The 16918-nt window shown below is 35.4% G+C and overlaps 1 protein-coding gene across 3 annotated transcripts; it reads right to left on the reverse strand.

The window, feature by feature from the left end:
* Positions 1-414: 414 nt before the first annotated feature.
* ICE1 (interactor of little elongation complex ELL subunit 1) lies at positions 415-16882 on the reverse strand. 3 transcript variants are annotated; one of them, XR_004082402.1, is made up of 8 exons: positions 14337-16882; positions 12416-12584; positions 9389-9549; positions 6575-6765; positions 5324-5430; positions 4900-5008; positions 4306-4404; positions 3384-3405 (listed from the first exon to the last, which is right to left on the reverse strand). XR_004082402.1 is itself a non-coding variant. In XM_031062161.1 (7 exons), the coding sequence occupies exons 1-7, from the start codon at positions 16857-16859 to the stop codon at positions 3224-3226; spliced, it is 3432 nt and encodes a 1143-aa protein (XP_030918021.1). In that variant the 5' UTR covers positions 16860-16882; the 3' UTR covers positions 415-3223. The 3 variants fall into 3 exon arrangements, 2 of the variants coding, with proteins under 2 accessions (XP_030918021.1, XP_030918022.1); XM_031062161.1 differs by lacking the exon at positions 4900-5008 and having other exon boundaries at positions 415-3405; XM_031062162.1 differs by lacking the exons at positions 3384-3405; positions 4306-4404; positions 4900-5008; positions 5324-5430; positions 6575-6765 and having other exon boundaries at positions 9421-11081.
* Positions 16883-16918: the final 36 nt, after the last annotated feature.

The following is a 16918-nucleotide window of genomic DNA, read 5'->3' on the forward strand; positions in this document are numbered from 1 at the left end:
ATTGCAAATCCTGTCTCTAAACAAATCCTTCTTGCTAATTTGTCCATCTTTTGAAGAGTAGTCTCTGACTTTTCTTGAAGTGAAAAATTAGGTATAGTGGGAAGAATGTAAGCTAAATGGTGATACTCCAAAGTGTTTTAACCATGTAATTTCAGCTTCTTTATAACAAATCTTCAGGTTTTCTGGACTGGTTTCCACTCATACATGCAGTTTCCTTAATTAAAACAGAGTACAGCATGTAATTTCATTAGTCATTTCAAGCTGGAAAACTCACAACTGCTTTGGTCTTATTCTAGTGTCCAGATCAGAAATCCTTTTTGTTCAAAACAGGCAGGTGAAAGCAGAAGCTAGAACAGACCATACATCAGTATCAGAGGGTTTGATAAAATAACTAGAGATTAATTTTAAGCAGTCTAGAGTCCAACATTTTTTTATTTTATGAAGAAATAATTCACACTGAAAAACATTTCCTACTATACCTTGAAGGCAGAATCATCCTGGAAAATACCCTAGTGGTGTAACACATAGCCAAGCCCAAAGATGCTACTTTTTGTAGAAACAAAGTTAAATAAAAGGTATGTATGTCCAAAATTTGTATTCCAGCAAGGGATGACTGAGTAAACAATCAAATAATTCTGCCAGTACAACATGTTAGGATTCAGACACTCTAAAAATAACTTTTAGTATGAAAGCAACTAAACAAGAAAAATAGATAAATAAAATTTTTTCTTTACCAACTTATTCCAGTATCCTGTTCATCTACACATAGACAAAGTTACACTGCTCTCCAATATTTATGACAAGTTTCTTCTCCTGGAGTCAATACATATCAGGTATTTTTCAAATATCAAATAATACTGTTATGAACTCAGAAGCCTATAGCCAGAATTACCCTTATAAATAAATTATTATAGATGTTTACTGTCTTCTGTATTTGAGGCAGGAGAACTGCTAGAGCTGAGTATTTTAATCTAACATGAATTTTGACTGTTAGCATTTTGTCTAGCCTTGTATTGTTGACAGTAATGTCTTAGCAGTTAAGACAGTTTTTCATGTTTTGGTTTAGGAATATGAGAAGGCATGGAGGAAGTGAAAACTTGAACATTTCCTGATACACATAGTTTTTGACAAGCTACACACTTAATATTTATGCAAGAACCAAAAAAAAGCAAAAATCTGCAAATGATGATAGAAACCTGTAAATCCCTGTTTTAATGGCTATTTTGGACTTTAGTATTTTGAACAAATATTGAGATGGATAAAGCATTCCATATACTGAAAATCACTATCCTTTATGGATATCAACATTTTATAGCTTTTTAAATATGGTAAATTTGACACTGTGTGTGGGAGTTACAAGTTTTTTTTGATGAATGATGAGTGATTAGTATTTAACAGAAGCAAATACCTTCAGGGTATCAATTATTCTAATTTTACTTATTCCAATGCAGTTTGATTGGGTGGGCAGTAGAGAGGGACACAGAATTAAAATCAGTTTTATGTTTCCAGTACACACAAAATCTTTTCTTACATAAGCAGAATATTTCTCATGAAAATGGTTTGAGGGTAGGTTGAATTTTTTTTTTCATTTGGTTTTAAATTAGTATAGTTTTAGATTTTTTTGTCTTGGAAAAATCTGGTATTTCTCCTGTGAATCTCACATACTTCAAATGCCAGTGTTTTATACAAATTCTAAAGGAAATGGGTATTCTATCTGCTGTGAAGATTTTTGGGTTGCAATATTTTTACACTGAAGCATCTGTGATCCTCTACTCACTTTGTTTCTTACTTTTTTATTTGTTCTGTTTCCCATTTCCTTTAGTTTTCAGATTTATGATCCATACTTTCTTTTACAGTCAACCTGTGTTTTCTTTTGACTTCTTCCACTTCAGATATTTTGTACTCATTTTAGTGCAAGAAGGGTAAATGAAGGTTACACATAAAATCCTCAAAGCCTTCATAATCACCAAAATGTGCAGAGTCGCAGACATCATACAGTTTCAACCTGAGGCAAATTGGAAGCCTTCATGACAGACATCTGTAGCAATGCCTATTGTGCACAGGTATCACCAATACTACTAGATTATTTTTCATTGACTGAATTTGTCTGTGGTGAGCTCACTGAGGTTAATTTGATGTCCAGAGTGCAAGCAGCTATAGCTGCAACTGAAATCAATGGCCACTTTGCTCTACAGCACCACAAAACTCTGTCAGAAGCTAGGTCCCATTACAATAAGAATCTGCATTAGCAAAGCTCACCCCTTCAACATGGGCACAACCACAGAGTGAAAATACAAATTTTCAATAATTTTTTGAAGCTACTTCCCAAGCCTCCAAAGCATACCAGAAACTTTTGGAGAGATGTCCAGAACTGCAATGTTATGGACAATTCATTCAGTGAAATTACCTCAACAGGCAATTTCCTGCTGCCCCCCAAAACAGTATTTATATAAGCTACAAACACAGTTAACTCTGGGTTATTTAAAAGGTCAACAAGAACACAATAGTATTCATCTCTTTTATTATGAAAGATACAAAAACAGAGTGTAGTGAAGCTATCATTAGAAACATGAACTTTTTTTCAACCAACTCTCTATTTACATACACAAAATTCTCCAAGTGGAAAAAATATCAAATGTGAGACACATCAGAATACACCATATATACAAGTTTAGATTTAGTATCTGTTACTCCATACATGATGGCTACAAAAAAAGTAAATTCCTACCTGTTTTCCACAAGTATTTTAAATTAAGTTTATAAGACAACCCAAGCAAAATAAAACGGAATCTGGGGAATGTTCTGCTATCTGAATGGTCACTTTATAAAAACAGTACAAAATAATAGAGCCAGATTTTCAAGTCACGCTGAATATTCTGTCAAATAGTCCATACTCCAAACTGATGTAGGTAGAAAAATGAAAACTGTTACTGATTTTTATTGTCATCAAACCAGAAATATATCAGGAGTTCAAGATGCACTCATTTTCAGATCACTAATTAGCTACTAGGAAAAGCAAGTATTTTTGTTTATTTTATAAAAACTCTTCCTTCAAACAGAAAAGCCAAATAAAATACTTGACCTTGCTTTGTATGATCAGACATTCTGATTAAAAGCATGAAATACAAGAAGACACAGCACTTGGTATGGTTTTTAACTGGAACCAACTACTGCTTAATTGGTAAGGCACTTTTTCCTATAGATCAGTCCACTTCCCTATATTTTAGTTTATCTCCATTTCACACAGAGAGGTGATTTCAGCTATGCCATCGGTGATAGCAGAAGGGATGTTGTCATGAACTTTTGCTCTCCAGGTATGGATGGCCTCAACAATACCTTCTGGATTGCTTGAACCCAAGTCACATAGTGAATATATGGCTGCCAGCTGCACACCCCAAGGAATAGCTGCAAAAAGTTAACAAAAATCAGCTTATAGAAACTTTTTGATAAGCAAAAATGTTTTAGGGAATCTTGAATCTATAGAAACTATTATTCAAGAACTGAAAATAAAACACATCAACAGTTGTGATGTCTAACACCATAACGCAGAAAGATGACAACGCGCACACACATTCTGTAACATCTCATTTTATACTAACGCTTTCCAGTTTTCCAATTCAGCAACTTTTTCGTACTCGAAGGGCGTACAGGAATTGAGAATCTAGTGACTTTAGTTAAGAGTAATCAGACTTAAGAAAGCAGTCAGGTTTACAATGAGTCTGAAAAACAGATATACGCTGTACACCATACACTACCAAGTTAGAACTTGAGATTGCAAGGAAGAGAAGTTATACAGGTGGTTCAAAACAGCTCCCAAACAATAACAAATGCTTCACTGCAAAATGTACTTAACATCCAGAGTAACTTAACAATGTGGATTTCTGCTGCTCTAACGGCCTAGTTTCATCTCATCAGTACCTTGAACTGTCCTTCTCCCAAGACAACAATTTTATTAGTAAGCTTCAGCATAAGTTGCTCAAGTAAAAAATTAGCTATTACTGCTCAAGTCAGAAGCACCCTTTAAGTGATATCTAATGCAGCTGACAGGCTCTTACATGAAACAGTCCAATTCCAAGGTGTCTGAAACCATCTCACATTTTTTCTGTCTCAAACAGAAGGTAATACTGTTAATAGCTCATTAACTTTGTAACAGAAAGGGACTCAAACTGAAAACTTTGACCTGTTATACACTAATGAAAACTGCAAGAGCAGGCTGTTTTCCCATGTGTGCCTTAATTTATATTCTGGCATTGCAAAACTTCACATTATGGATGTTACACTCAAGTTCCTCTAAAAGAGCATTACCTTCCTCTTTTGCATGCTGTACAAACAGTCCAATTACTGAACTAATATTCTTCACTGCAGCAAGATAGCCTTCCTTCAAACCTATTTGTCCTAATCGACCTGAAAGAAAAAAAGTGTTACTACATATCTGACTATTTAGACAGTCAACTTCCCAGCTTTTATACTTCCCAAATGTCTGTCTGTCAAAGTATCAACAGAAAATGCAAATTTTAACTACAAAAAATTCCTGTTACCATGTTGTCTTGGGAACAAGAGTTGTCTTATTCCTTGTGTAACTAAAGACCCCAAGGCATTTTTCATCAGATTGATTCAACCTCCTATAGGTTTACAATTTTTAAGTGTAAAACTCAGAAAGAATGCAATTTTTAAATAAACCCTGTCATATAGCCTACATATTGAAAATATTTATTGAAACTCAAATTATATATATTTACATCAAATGCCACCTAGATCCCAAATAAATTAATCTAACTTAAATTTATTATGGTATTAAGTTGCATAAAAAACTGCATTTTATACATTTTGCTGGAAACTATATGGCATGAAGCTGTGTCATGGGAGGTTTAGGTTAGCTATTAGAAAAATGTTCTTCACCCAGAGGTTGGTTAGGCACTGGAACAGGCTCCTCAGGGAACTGGTCACAGCACCAATCCTGTCTGATTTCAAGATGCGTTAGGCACGTGGTGTGATTCCTGGGGCTGACCTGTGCAGGGTAGGAGTTGGACTTCAATGATCCCAGTGGGTCCCTTTCAACTCAGGATTTTTATGATTCTATATGTGGCTACAGATAATTTTATTTTAAATACATAAAACATGTTGGTATTTGTTATCATGAATCAATATGACATCTCTGAAAATTTAAGTACCTTCTTTCCACGGGCTGATAAACAGAAAATACCTGCATAAAGATCCAATAAAATTCAATAATACTTCAACCCCCTTTCCAGACAGGCCTGACACTTTCATAAAGACATACTTATACAAAATAGAAGTTCAACCAAGAATTTAGATTACTTACCAATTAGCCTGAGTGTCAATGCTATAACACTATCACGAACTGATTGAGCAGTTTCATGCCCCTTTCTCTTCTTTATCCAGTTATCCATAGAAGGCCAAAGCATTTTGCTGTGAAAGAAAAATTAATTTGAAAATCTCATACTGCATGAAGGGGTAGTTATAGTATTCATACACAAATGACTCTTTTGTTTATTACTAACTTTACGTAGACTGACTTGACAAATGTATATGAAATCATGTTGCTTTCAAATGTCATGCTGATATGTTCTGTAAGTTTCTTATATGACTGAAAATTCAGTTTGTATGTTACAAGTAGGACGTGATGCTTGTTTTTAAACCTAAAATGACCCAAAGTAAGACTTTTTTAATCCTTAAAATTATGCTGATAGACCTAGTTACCTACTACCAGCACAACTCAAGAGACAATCACCTTGGTATGGCTTTAATTAAGACTACAGATGTTTCACTGAAGCTAATTTGTATTAATTTTGAAAGTATTTCAACAAAAAAATCTTCTTTACTATCTGAAGGTATGGAATTTATATACAAGATGATGATTATAAGTATCGCTTATTATGTTATGTCACAGATAAACAAATGTCTCCTAAGTCATGTAACCTCCATATAGAAAATCAAGGCTGTCAGATCAGTGTAGCAGTCAAATGGAGTCTTTCAAACAAGGTTAAGTATGGTAGCAGTCCATATCCTGGATATTAGGTTCAAAGAAAATTTAAGACATTGACTCTAAGTATTATAATTATTTTAGAATTAAAATCAGACTGAAATCAAGATAATACATTAATGAGTATGGATATATTTCACTTCCAGCACGGAAGCAGTGTTATTTTCATATCAGAAATTCCACCTTTGTTTTCTACTGTGGGGGAAGGGGAATTCAACAAGTAAGTTCAGAAGAAGACAATCACTGACAGACAATCTCAAAATCTTATATAGCTATTTTGAAAGCAATTCTTTACTAGAATAGCTCTAACAGGGTTCGTTTCTTGGGACAATACCATAAAATACTACATTTCCTCATTGATTATTTCTCTTATCTTAAAATAATGCACACATACACAGTAATCTAGGTCTCATCAAGCTGAAACATCCTCATTTTCTAAATACCTATGCAACATTTTATTATGTTAAAAGCTAAGTCATAATGAATTTGGGAAACAAAAAAACACCACCAAAACAAACCTCAGAAAAAAACACAAAGGAAAACATTTGAAAGTCATGATTGCCACAATACCTTATAACGTTATCATGTGTCCAATCCCACTTCATATGAGAGCAGAGTAAATCAACAGCAAATATATACTGCCAAGCATCTTCACTGAGATCTTCTCCATACTGCTCACTCAGGTGAAATTCTACTTTTGTACATGACTGCATTTCTAAAAGCAGGTTTGAGACCATAATACCAGCATCTAAAGATGAACTCTGGAATTTTAGAAGGTAATTATCTTAATGCATAAAAAGATTACCAGCCCAGAACCAAACTCTACAAATATTTGATACTGACTGTGTACAGCATCTTACACCATATATCCAACTTTTGGGTTGAATTAGCACAAACGAATAGAGTACATAAACCAAAACCTTCAAGTACTAGGTATTTTTCCTGACACTTTTACTGAAAGGAGAGTTTGGGAAAAACATACCCAAACAAGAAAAAACACAGATCTCACACCCACTCTCTCATCTCCTCCTACAATTTGGGGATTTTTATTTCTCTCAATGCAGGTAAGAAATGTGTTTTTCCAGTGCAAGAAGATTAGTCTAATATAGTCTAATAATTAGTCTAATAAAAATAATTTTAAAATTTGTTACTATTTATTCTTAATTAGGGGTGAATTTGCAAGCAAATACTTTCAATAGTTGAGGTAAATAAATATGCCATGTGAAACCATTCTGCCAATTAAACAGCTAAGGGAAGAACGGAAATATAAAAACAAACATTTTTTGAATATCTGACATATACAAAAAGTCTAAGCTTATTACATAAACAGAATGGGTGCTTGGCAGATCTCCTCAGTACAAAACCTCATATAATTGACAAGTTCTGCCATGGTGCAAGTCACTAAAATGACATGCTTTGACCAAGAAATAAATACCCATCCCAAGTGAGCTTTACTTTCAGAAGTAGAACAATCTTCTCCTAAAATTATATGTATAACAGACTGTTAATCACAATCTACTTGAAATTTTTATCTGTATTTCTACCCAAGTAAAACAGAGCTTACAGACAGGATGATGTCATCTCCTATCTTCAATATAGAAAATTCTGAAGTATTTCTCCCGAGCTGCAGTAGCTCTCATATTCCAGAGATCCATTAATAAAGTAGGTAGTGTGAGTGCAAAGAATTAATATTTCCAGGAACATTTTCTAGGACATTCTTATGTGTATCTCTACTGGCATGATACTAAAAGCTGTAACCTAATAGAATGGAGAATACAAATTCTTTGCTAAACAGGGACTGCAGCACAGTGTAACTGAATACCAGAGATTAATGCTACATCACAACTGTGATATAATAGTAAAAAAAACAGATACAAATCCATGCCAAATTAATTCACTCCTGCACTAAAGCAGGTTTAGGGGGCTGTAATTTCAGTGATACCAAATTAAATTCAGGGCTGGCTTCAGAGATTAAAGGGAAAAAAATCATACAACACCAAAAGGCTATGACGACAGCAGTAAGACTACTGCATTCCTTAAGGCAGTTGTAGAGCAGCATGTTAGGTTAGGGAAGAGATGAGCTATTGTCATAGTTTAGGAATGGTATTCTACAGATTAGTGCTCCCACTAAAACCAAGTACGGCTAGCTTCCTCCCTCCTCTCCCTTCCTCTTCTCTGTGGCAGGATGGAGAGGAGAATTGGAGGCACAGAATATAAAGATCACAGATTGAGAGAAGAACAATTTACTGGAAACAGCAATGAGATAAGAATACAAACAGTAATAACAAAAAAAACTAAAAACGGAGGGTACAAAAGAGAGACCAACAATTCACATGGAAACAACAGTACACAACCTCTCCCTCCACGACACTACGCTGATCTGGAAGGGACTCATTCTCCCTGGAAGATACTCCCTTCCCCACATCCCTGGTAATGATGTGAGGTGGTACAGAATTAATTTCCAAGTCCCAGCCATGCTCACTTTTGGCAACTGCAACAATTAACCCTGTTCTGGCCAGAACTAGGACAGCTATGAATCAATATGATTTTGCTCACTTGATATATACAAAATTATTTTATTTCCAGGAAGCAAGCCTGGCATTAATATGGAGTTTTCAAATATATGGGGCCCTAGCCTTTAAACAGACACACAAGCCTGTTACACAAACTCCTTTAGAAGCAAAGCATCTCTGGTTTTCCATTTGCATGATATAAAATTGCTCCCAATTATTTCAATTTTCCTTTATTGCAACATTCTTTTCAGGATGGTAACGTGCCTGCTGAAAACTGATAGAAATTAAATGATTTGGCGAATGCTCAAAGGCTTGAAGTCAGTTCTCACTCATCATCCTTCTCCTGGTATCACTGGTTTTGTATTAATCACACCAACTGCTTATGTAATTGAGTTTTTTTGTGATAAACAAGTATTTACAGTCTACCTTCCAAAAAGATCATGAGTAAAAAGAAACAGGCTCATCTTGAAAATAACTGTAGTAACATATTACCTGTTACACAGAGAACTACAAAAGACAAAACAAATACATATTTTAAAAAGCAACAATATAAAGCAAAAGAAAGAAACATCTCAAAGAACAGTTCCAAAGATGGAAAGAATTCCCTAGTCCAACAATGCTCTAGTTAAAAGTTTAAAAACAACCTTTACTTTTAATGTTCAGTAGATGGGAAAACAAGAAAAGTATTGTATTCTAGTAGAGTCTAGACAACTAGGGGGAAAATGCCTGAAGCGGCATTAGTTGTGCAACTGTACAGCCTCCATGGGATATTCACACCCTTCATTAGAAAAGAAAGTTGCTTGATTTGATTCAGCCAGCAAAGTGACCAATGCAGACAAAAGCTGATATTGACAATGAAATCAGACATTACCTGTTCCCAGTTGAGATAAGCACTTAAACAGGCCAGCATCTCATTGCTTGCATTATTCCTGACAACTAATTGCATAGCTTTGTTAATTGCACCTTGGAAGACAAATATGTCAGACCATACATTTGTGATAAATAAAATCAATTTTTCTGAGTCTGGATAGTCTAAGGAAAAAAAGAAATAATTAAGTAAATTTTTAACATTTTAAAACACAAAAATGAGTATATTCCGGCATTAAAAGCTAGTACATTCAGCAAGGTAACAAGGAAAAAAGGCACAGAAGTCACATCAGAACTGAAGCCTAAGGAAAGGGAGTATTACTAGCACATCTCAGTCCTGAGACTAAATAAGAAAAGATCCAATAAAAAAACACAAACAAGAAACACCAGCAGAACCCCAACAAACCTTAAGCCACCTCCCCCATTGTAATTTCACTCCCTCTCCCTTCATCTTTCTTACTTCACTTTAGTTCACTAAGGAGAGTGGTCTTAGAGCATTGAAACTGGATTCTTTTAGGATTCAATTAGACTGGAAGATGCACTCCAACAACCTACCTAATACATTCCAGTCACAAATAAGCACTCTGATCACTGGGCCAAACTAGAATTAGTCAAAAAAAAAAAATCTACAGTGCTTGCTAATACCTTGCATGCATACACCTGTGAAATTATATGTAATTATATATATGGATATATATATAAAGCTTGCAAAGAACTTTCACATAATTCAAATCTGATATTCCTCAGCAGTTTTCCCAGACTTTGTCAGAGAAATTGCATATTATGCAAGTTGTATGTGAGCATATATGAATGTTGCATGCTACTATTTATACTTCCATAGATGTAAAAATTTGTGCTACTCTGTATAATTGAAGAATCCTCATTCAATAAAGTAATTCAGAGCAAGTATCTGACAACTATAAGTTGACAGGACAGTTCCAGACCATCAATGGGAAGCCAAAAGACCCTTCTGAATACCAAAGCTGAGAGCTCCAAGGCAAAATACTAAGATAAAATATGAATGTGTAGATTGTAAGCAATAACAAATACATTGGAACAAGTAAAAAAGCAGATACTACTTTCATGCATGAAATGCTATACTGGAATGCATATGCCTGAAACACTATACAAAATAGAACGAAATCTAAAAGCTGAATTCACTTTTCACTTCAGCATAACATCTACATTTTTTGAAAGATCTTAAGTACTAGAAAACATATCAAAATATATCAAATCAAGAAGCTTTCATGAACATAAAGGATATACACTTCAATGAGGTGTTTTGGATGGAACTTCTACTCTGAAGCTGCTCATCATGTGAAGAATTCAGTTTTTTCTATCAGGACTGCTGATGAACTAGAATTACTGGCAATTAGAATAGCCTGCCCAGGAATTTTAAACACTTATAAAATTCACTCAATGATGAGTAAAGAGTTCAAGGGGCATAAAAAAAATTAAAAAAAGAAAAAAGGGAGGGAACAGAGGAGAGGTGAAAGGAAAATTAACCAGAAAGGTAACATTTTATTTATAGTCACTTAAGGCAGAATACTTGAAAGGAGAACAGAACAAAAACGATGGACAAGTCATCAAGACAACAAATGATGTTGGTCTAAAGAAGCCATACTGATTGTTTATAGTGAATTTGGTAATTGTGTAGCTTGGGTTGCGATAATTCTGATGGGAATATGTGAAATTACCTGAAAGAGAAAACCCAAAAATAAATGCATAGTAATCAAATAAAACCAAACAAATTTTAAAATGCCTAAACAGCACTTAAGATGTGTTTACAGCTGTTCTCACTCAAAAAATTACTACAAAACCACAGAACAATGACAATAGAAACTTATGCAATTCAATGTATAGAAGATAAAATCATTCAATAAAAGTCTGCATTAAGCTATTAAAGTTTGGATCTTAGGAAAAAGAAAGGAAAAAAGGGGAAATGTTTAATATTTGCAAGAGCCCACAAAAAGAAAAAGCAGTAAGATACTGCAAAACAAAAAGCTTAATTATTATTTTAGATGCAGAAAATATATATCTGACAAGTAATAGTTTCTATCATGGTGCAGTATTAAAACTATTAACATGAAAGAAGTAAATGTAGAATTATAACAGACTGAAGGATAGAAAAACAGAGGGGAAAACAGGAATTCGAAAAAGAAAAACAAAAATAATACACTCCCTCAAAAAATGGTAATTAAGAACAAAATGAAATCACAAACCTTTTTAATATTAAAACAAAAAAAAAGACAGGAATGTTATATGAAACATAGCAAGTAATTGAAACAATCTCAGGCTTTAGCACTTTGCTTGTCAGTGCTCTTGAATTTTATTTTAATGTTAAACACAGATACCAGTATACTATTTTCAAACTTAGTGAGTTTTAATCTTCCAAAACTAAGATTCTTAACTTTGCAATAGTACATATGTGTTAACTTTGCTCCCGTGACCAAAAGGCAGGGGAGTAAAAGAAGGGAACGAAAATGGAAAAAACTTCTCAACAAAGCAAGAATTTGGATAACAGAAAGTAAAAAGATTTTAAGGAGGATATATTATAAAAATATCCTTGTTTTGATCAAGGTATTTTCCAGCTCCTGACACTGTGTTAAATACCTGGTTTTAAATCACACTTACTTTATGAATAAATACCTACTCAATTAAAATAAGAAAATACTAATAGGCTAAAAGGACGAAATTCACAGAAATGACATTATCATTTTGGAGACAGTGGGGAAATGAAAGCACAGAGTGTCCTAAATTAAATATTTCCTTGGAAAAATAAGTAGACTACTAAGAGCCCAGGTCACCACAAAACTACAGTACAGATGTGGTGGAACTATGAGAAGGGGAATTTCTTCTAGAACAGTCTATATTTCTGCATTACAGAAAAAAGTTCTGGAAAACAAGCCTTGAAGAGGAAAACAACCCCTGAACAGGATTTCTGTTTGTTTTTACAAACATAATAATTCTGACACACTACAGCAAAGACACACAGCACATTTACGATATAAGGCTCTAAACCACACTATACCTTCTTTAAGTAGACTATAGCAGAAAAGGCGGGCTCTTTCCAAATCTCCCAACTGTCGACAAATTCCTGCATAGAGTCGACACAAAGCCTGACTGAAATTATAATTTGGGGCATTCTTCTGAGCCTTCAGCTTATTGAGAATAACATGCAGCAAGGACTCTGCTAAATGCTGTAAGACACAAAATATATTGTTAGACTGTTACTGAAGAATACTTGACAACATTGTAGTCGTATAACAAGTAAAAAGAACTACTATCTTATTTGCAAGAACACTGTTTGCATATATATAAAATGCAGGAAAGTAAATCAGAGGCAACCAGTGAAAGAAAAAAGAGGGAGGAGCAGGCAACTTCCCAGAATAAACATGCGATAAACAAATGAAGAACAGGGCTACTATTGTTTTAATATAAATTGTTTGGTTATGTGATTAACAACAGCCTTCCTCAAAGAGCAAGGAGAATAATGACAAGTAGAAGGAATGAGGAGAGGAATAATGACAGGTAGAGTAACCTAAATAACCTAATCAGAGCAAAGGTAAGCACCCTGACTTCGCTACTTCCAAAGATGCCACAGAAGGACAAACAGCCCATTGTTCAGGTGTGAGATTTACTAGGTAAGCTAACAGCAGTCTTTCTCCAGATCACTGTACACACTGCAGGAGATGGGGAGCAGATGTTGCTGCCTATAGTAACATGGGACTTAATATGAGATGCAAGGAAAAAGAACATTGGGTTTGTGCAGAGTGTGCATGACTTATTAGGGGATGCTTAGAGTAAGACCTCAAAGTGGGGAGTAGAATGAGAGGTTTAGGAGCCAGGTGCTGGAGAGCACACAGTTCAGACTGGGCATCTGTGGACAACAGGGATTCCGAGTGTTAGCTTTGGGAGGAACCAGAAGATCTAAGCCAGCTACCTGAAAGACCACAAGTCTGAGGCCCAGACACAAGTCCAGATCAGCTGCTGGAGGAATGTGTGTATACTTCTATGTCTCTAAGTTTGTCAGTGCATGAGAAGTGAGAAGAATATCAGTCACCTACTGAATATACTGAGTGCCTAATGTTAGTTGCTGGGGGAATCCATATTATCTGTATATATATGAATGTATTTTCCTCTACCAGGATTTCAACCTGACTAACCAGACAAGGGAATAAGAGTAGGTGTGTACTGTGTGCATGTCTCTCTACTAGGAGTATGTACTCTGCCTTGCTACTGGCTGGACCTGAAAACATAAAGCTACAAGCTTTGCTTCTATGAAGTTAACAGACTTGACAACTCCTAACAAAGAGGCCTGAGATCTTGGTAGCAACTTCTGAGGAGAACTTAATTACATATCAGGACTGCAACAGGACAAAATGCTGCCATGTACTAGTCGGTGAATTGCTCTGCTGTAAACTACAAATTATCTATGAGAAAGATGGCAATTGAAGCAAAATTTTTCAGCACTGATGCTAAGGAACTTCTGAGAAATAAAATAAGGGAAGAATGTTCCAATAAAATTAAATTTGATAACCTGATATAGAATAGTAAAGTTAAACATAGAACTAAATTATATACCAGTATATACATTGAAGTTTATTTTTTTAATTAAAAAAAATAGAGTGATTTTGGAGAAATTCCTACAACTGTTAATACTGTCCACTTCAAAAAATGCTGCAAAAATAAAGTGGTTTATGCATACATCAGAAAAGCATATGTATTTATAACTGCAATTTTGCATCTTGGACACCACTGAAAAGTAATTTCTTGTGCAGTTCTGTATTTTCTTATGTTTAAAAATTTAGATTTCTAATAACCTTTCAAGACTACACTTTGGCACAGGACATTGCCACAACAATTGAGAATTCAAATACTACAAACTTAGACTCTTTCCATCTGCACAGAAGTTATTATTAAACAACAAAATTTAAAATTATGCTACTTACCTTGTTTTTTATACCAAATTCATAGACAACTTCTCTCTCTTCATCTCTCATTACTGGAATCTTTGAGATATTACCAACATACACATGACCTTTGATAACTGGTAACAAGTCAAAACAGGATTCAGCAACTTTCTTTAATGCCAAAGAAACTTTCTGGCAGTCAGAATCCTTCTTTACTGGTAATGATTCTTCTAAACTGGAACACTGTGATGAATCACTGATTTCATAGCTTATACCATGGAAAGCCTCCTGCATTTCAGAGATGGTATTTTTAGTATTTCTGACAGCAGTAACATCACTGGGCTCCATCCTTGGCGGTTCACTCTCCAGCCTCAGTCTTTTGGCACTTCTTGGCATAGATACCTGCAGTAGTGTCCTTTTTCCGAGATGATTTGAAAAGAATTGCTGATTTTGCACATCTTTGTCTTCATCTTTGCCACTAGGAGATTTCAAATTGCTCCCAGCTTTAACAAAAGCAGTTGATGTAGACGCAATTGCTTTGAATCCACCTACTTGAGACACAGGTCCTGGCAAACTTTGGCTGTCTGAAAAAGTACATCGGTTAAGCTGAATATTGCCTTTCAGAATGTTTAGTGTCCTTGCCCTTGCAGACAGCTCTGGATACATAGTGTCCAATATTTTCACAGAGTTCTCCTGAGGGGCACCTGGACCAGCATTAACTGCTGCAAAGAGAGGAAATCTTCCTGGAACGGGAAGTGCATGCTTTGGAATGGAAGTACAAAATTTCAAAGGTGAGGAGCGAATCCTTCTACCTACTGCCATTTCTGAGGGCGAGGGAGGAGAAAATAAAACAGCAGATTTTACTGCTGGAGTATCTGTTAATGGGGACGTGAGAGGAAGAACCGGAGTTTTGCATAGTGGAGATATCAGGTCATCAAGAGGGGAAAGCAGAGAGAATTGACCTGTAGAAGACATTACCAGGGACACAGTACAGGCAGTTTTTGGAGGAGTAGCAATCAGAGGCAGTAGCAAGGGGGGCAGAGGAGGACCTATCTCTTCTCTGATTTTATTTATCATCTCAGATGAGCATTTTTTTGCCACAGAAGTATTAGCATTTGCAAGAACTGGCTGAGTCTTTCTTTTTCTTTTACCTTGAAACAGTTTCTTTGATAGCTTGGTATGCATTACTTGGGCAGTTGTTTTGGTAGAAACAGTCAAGATTTCAGATGGTTCTTGCTCTTTACACTTCCCCTTATTGCTCTTCTTGAGAGCACAAGACTCTGATTCCACCATATGTAACTTCTCAAATACTGTCTTTTGTGGTTCAGAAAGCTGACCAACTGTTTGACAACTGCACCTTACATCAGAGAGGGTTGGATTTGGAAGATAATTGAGAAAAATTTTTTTTATACCACTATCTATGATAACATCAGTGCTGCTTTCTCCTGTATTGCAAGCAGTTTGATTATTACTATTATATTCTTCAAATACTGAGACCCCCATATCAACACTGTGTAATAAACCTTGTTTCCCATTTGACTGAAGTTTAGCAAAATCATTTTCTTCTAAGAAATTGCCAAGTGCTAACATTCTTGCATTTAATTTACTGGTTTTTACAGTCAGCCTGCAATTTTCTGAGAATCTGCTTAACATCTTGCATAGTGGCAACCTATTTTTTGAAGCATTTGGCGTCACAGGGCTTTCTTTTGATGTTCCAGATTTTAATAGACTTTCCTCACTGTGACTGATGCATCCATCTATGTTAGACTCCATGAGTTCATTATCACTCTCAGTATTTTCAGAGGCTACTAATATACATTCCGTTTTCCAAGAGGCTGAGTCTTCAGGATAACTCTCCCCAGTCACACTTGACCACTCATTTGCAGTATCTCCAGAGTTGTTTGGTTCACAGTGTGTATTCATACCCATGACAGTGTCTGCTTTTAGGTGACTAACTGTGAAAGTACTTCCTGGGTGCATCATTGAATGAAGCTCACATACTCGGTAATCAGCATCAACAATTGCACCAGTTTCCAGAGCACCCAATGCAATCCTGCTGGAAGCTCTCAGTTTGTTTCTAAACATTGGAACACATTCAGAACACTTCACATACTTAACTTTTTGTATAGAACAGTCCTTTTCTTCAGAGTCATTGCTCTGCTCTGGCGTATCAAAATCACTTTTACAATTTATTATGGCATTTTTCCCAGAACCCACAAAACTGTTCAGTTCTTTACTTTCTCTCCCACCTGTTAGTGAATTAGTTCTAGAAGGATCTGCTCTAACCTTCCACGTAGAAGTCCTGCATCCCGATTCTTGGCAATCAAACTTTTGGAGAAAAGCATTCTTCTTATAAGGGTTTGCATATATGATCTGTGATTTAACAGATGCTTGAGGTTCTTTATCTACTGGCTGCTCCTTATCTGAAGTTTTCTCTTCATTTCTGTGTACATATTCTCTCTCAGGGCAACCTGGTTCTTTGCCCATGTTGACTTGTTCAGTAGACAGAATCTCAGCATCCTCTTCTAAGTTATCCAAAGAACAGTTAAATGTACTACTCATAATGGAATTTGTATGTCCCTTGTTTTCCCAAGTACAGGAAGAAGCAGCTTTTCCTGCTG

This window comes from Geospiza fortis, unplaced genomic scaffold, assembly GCF_000277835.1.
Source record: "Geospiza fortis unplaced genomic scaffold, GeoFor_1.0 scaffold108, whole genome shotgun sequence".
Classification (NCBI taxonomy): Eukaryota; Metazoa; Chordata; class Aves; order Passeriformes; family Thraupidae; genus Geospiza; species Geospiza fortis.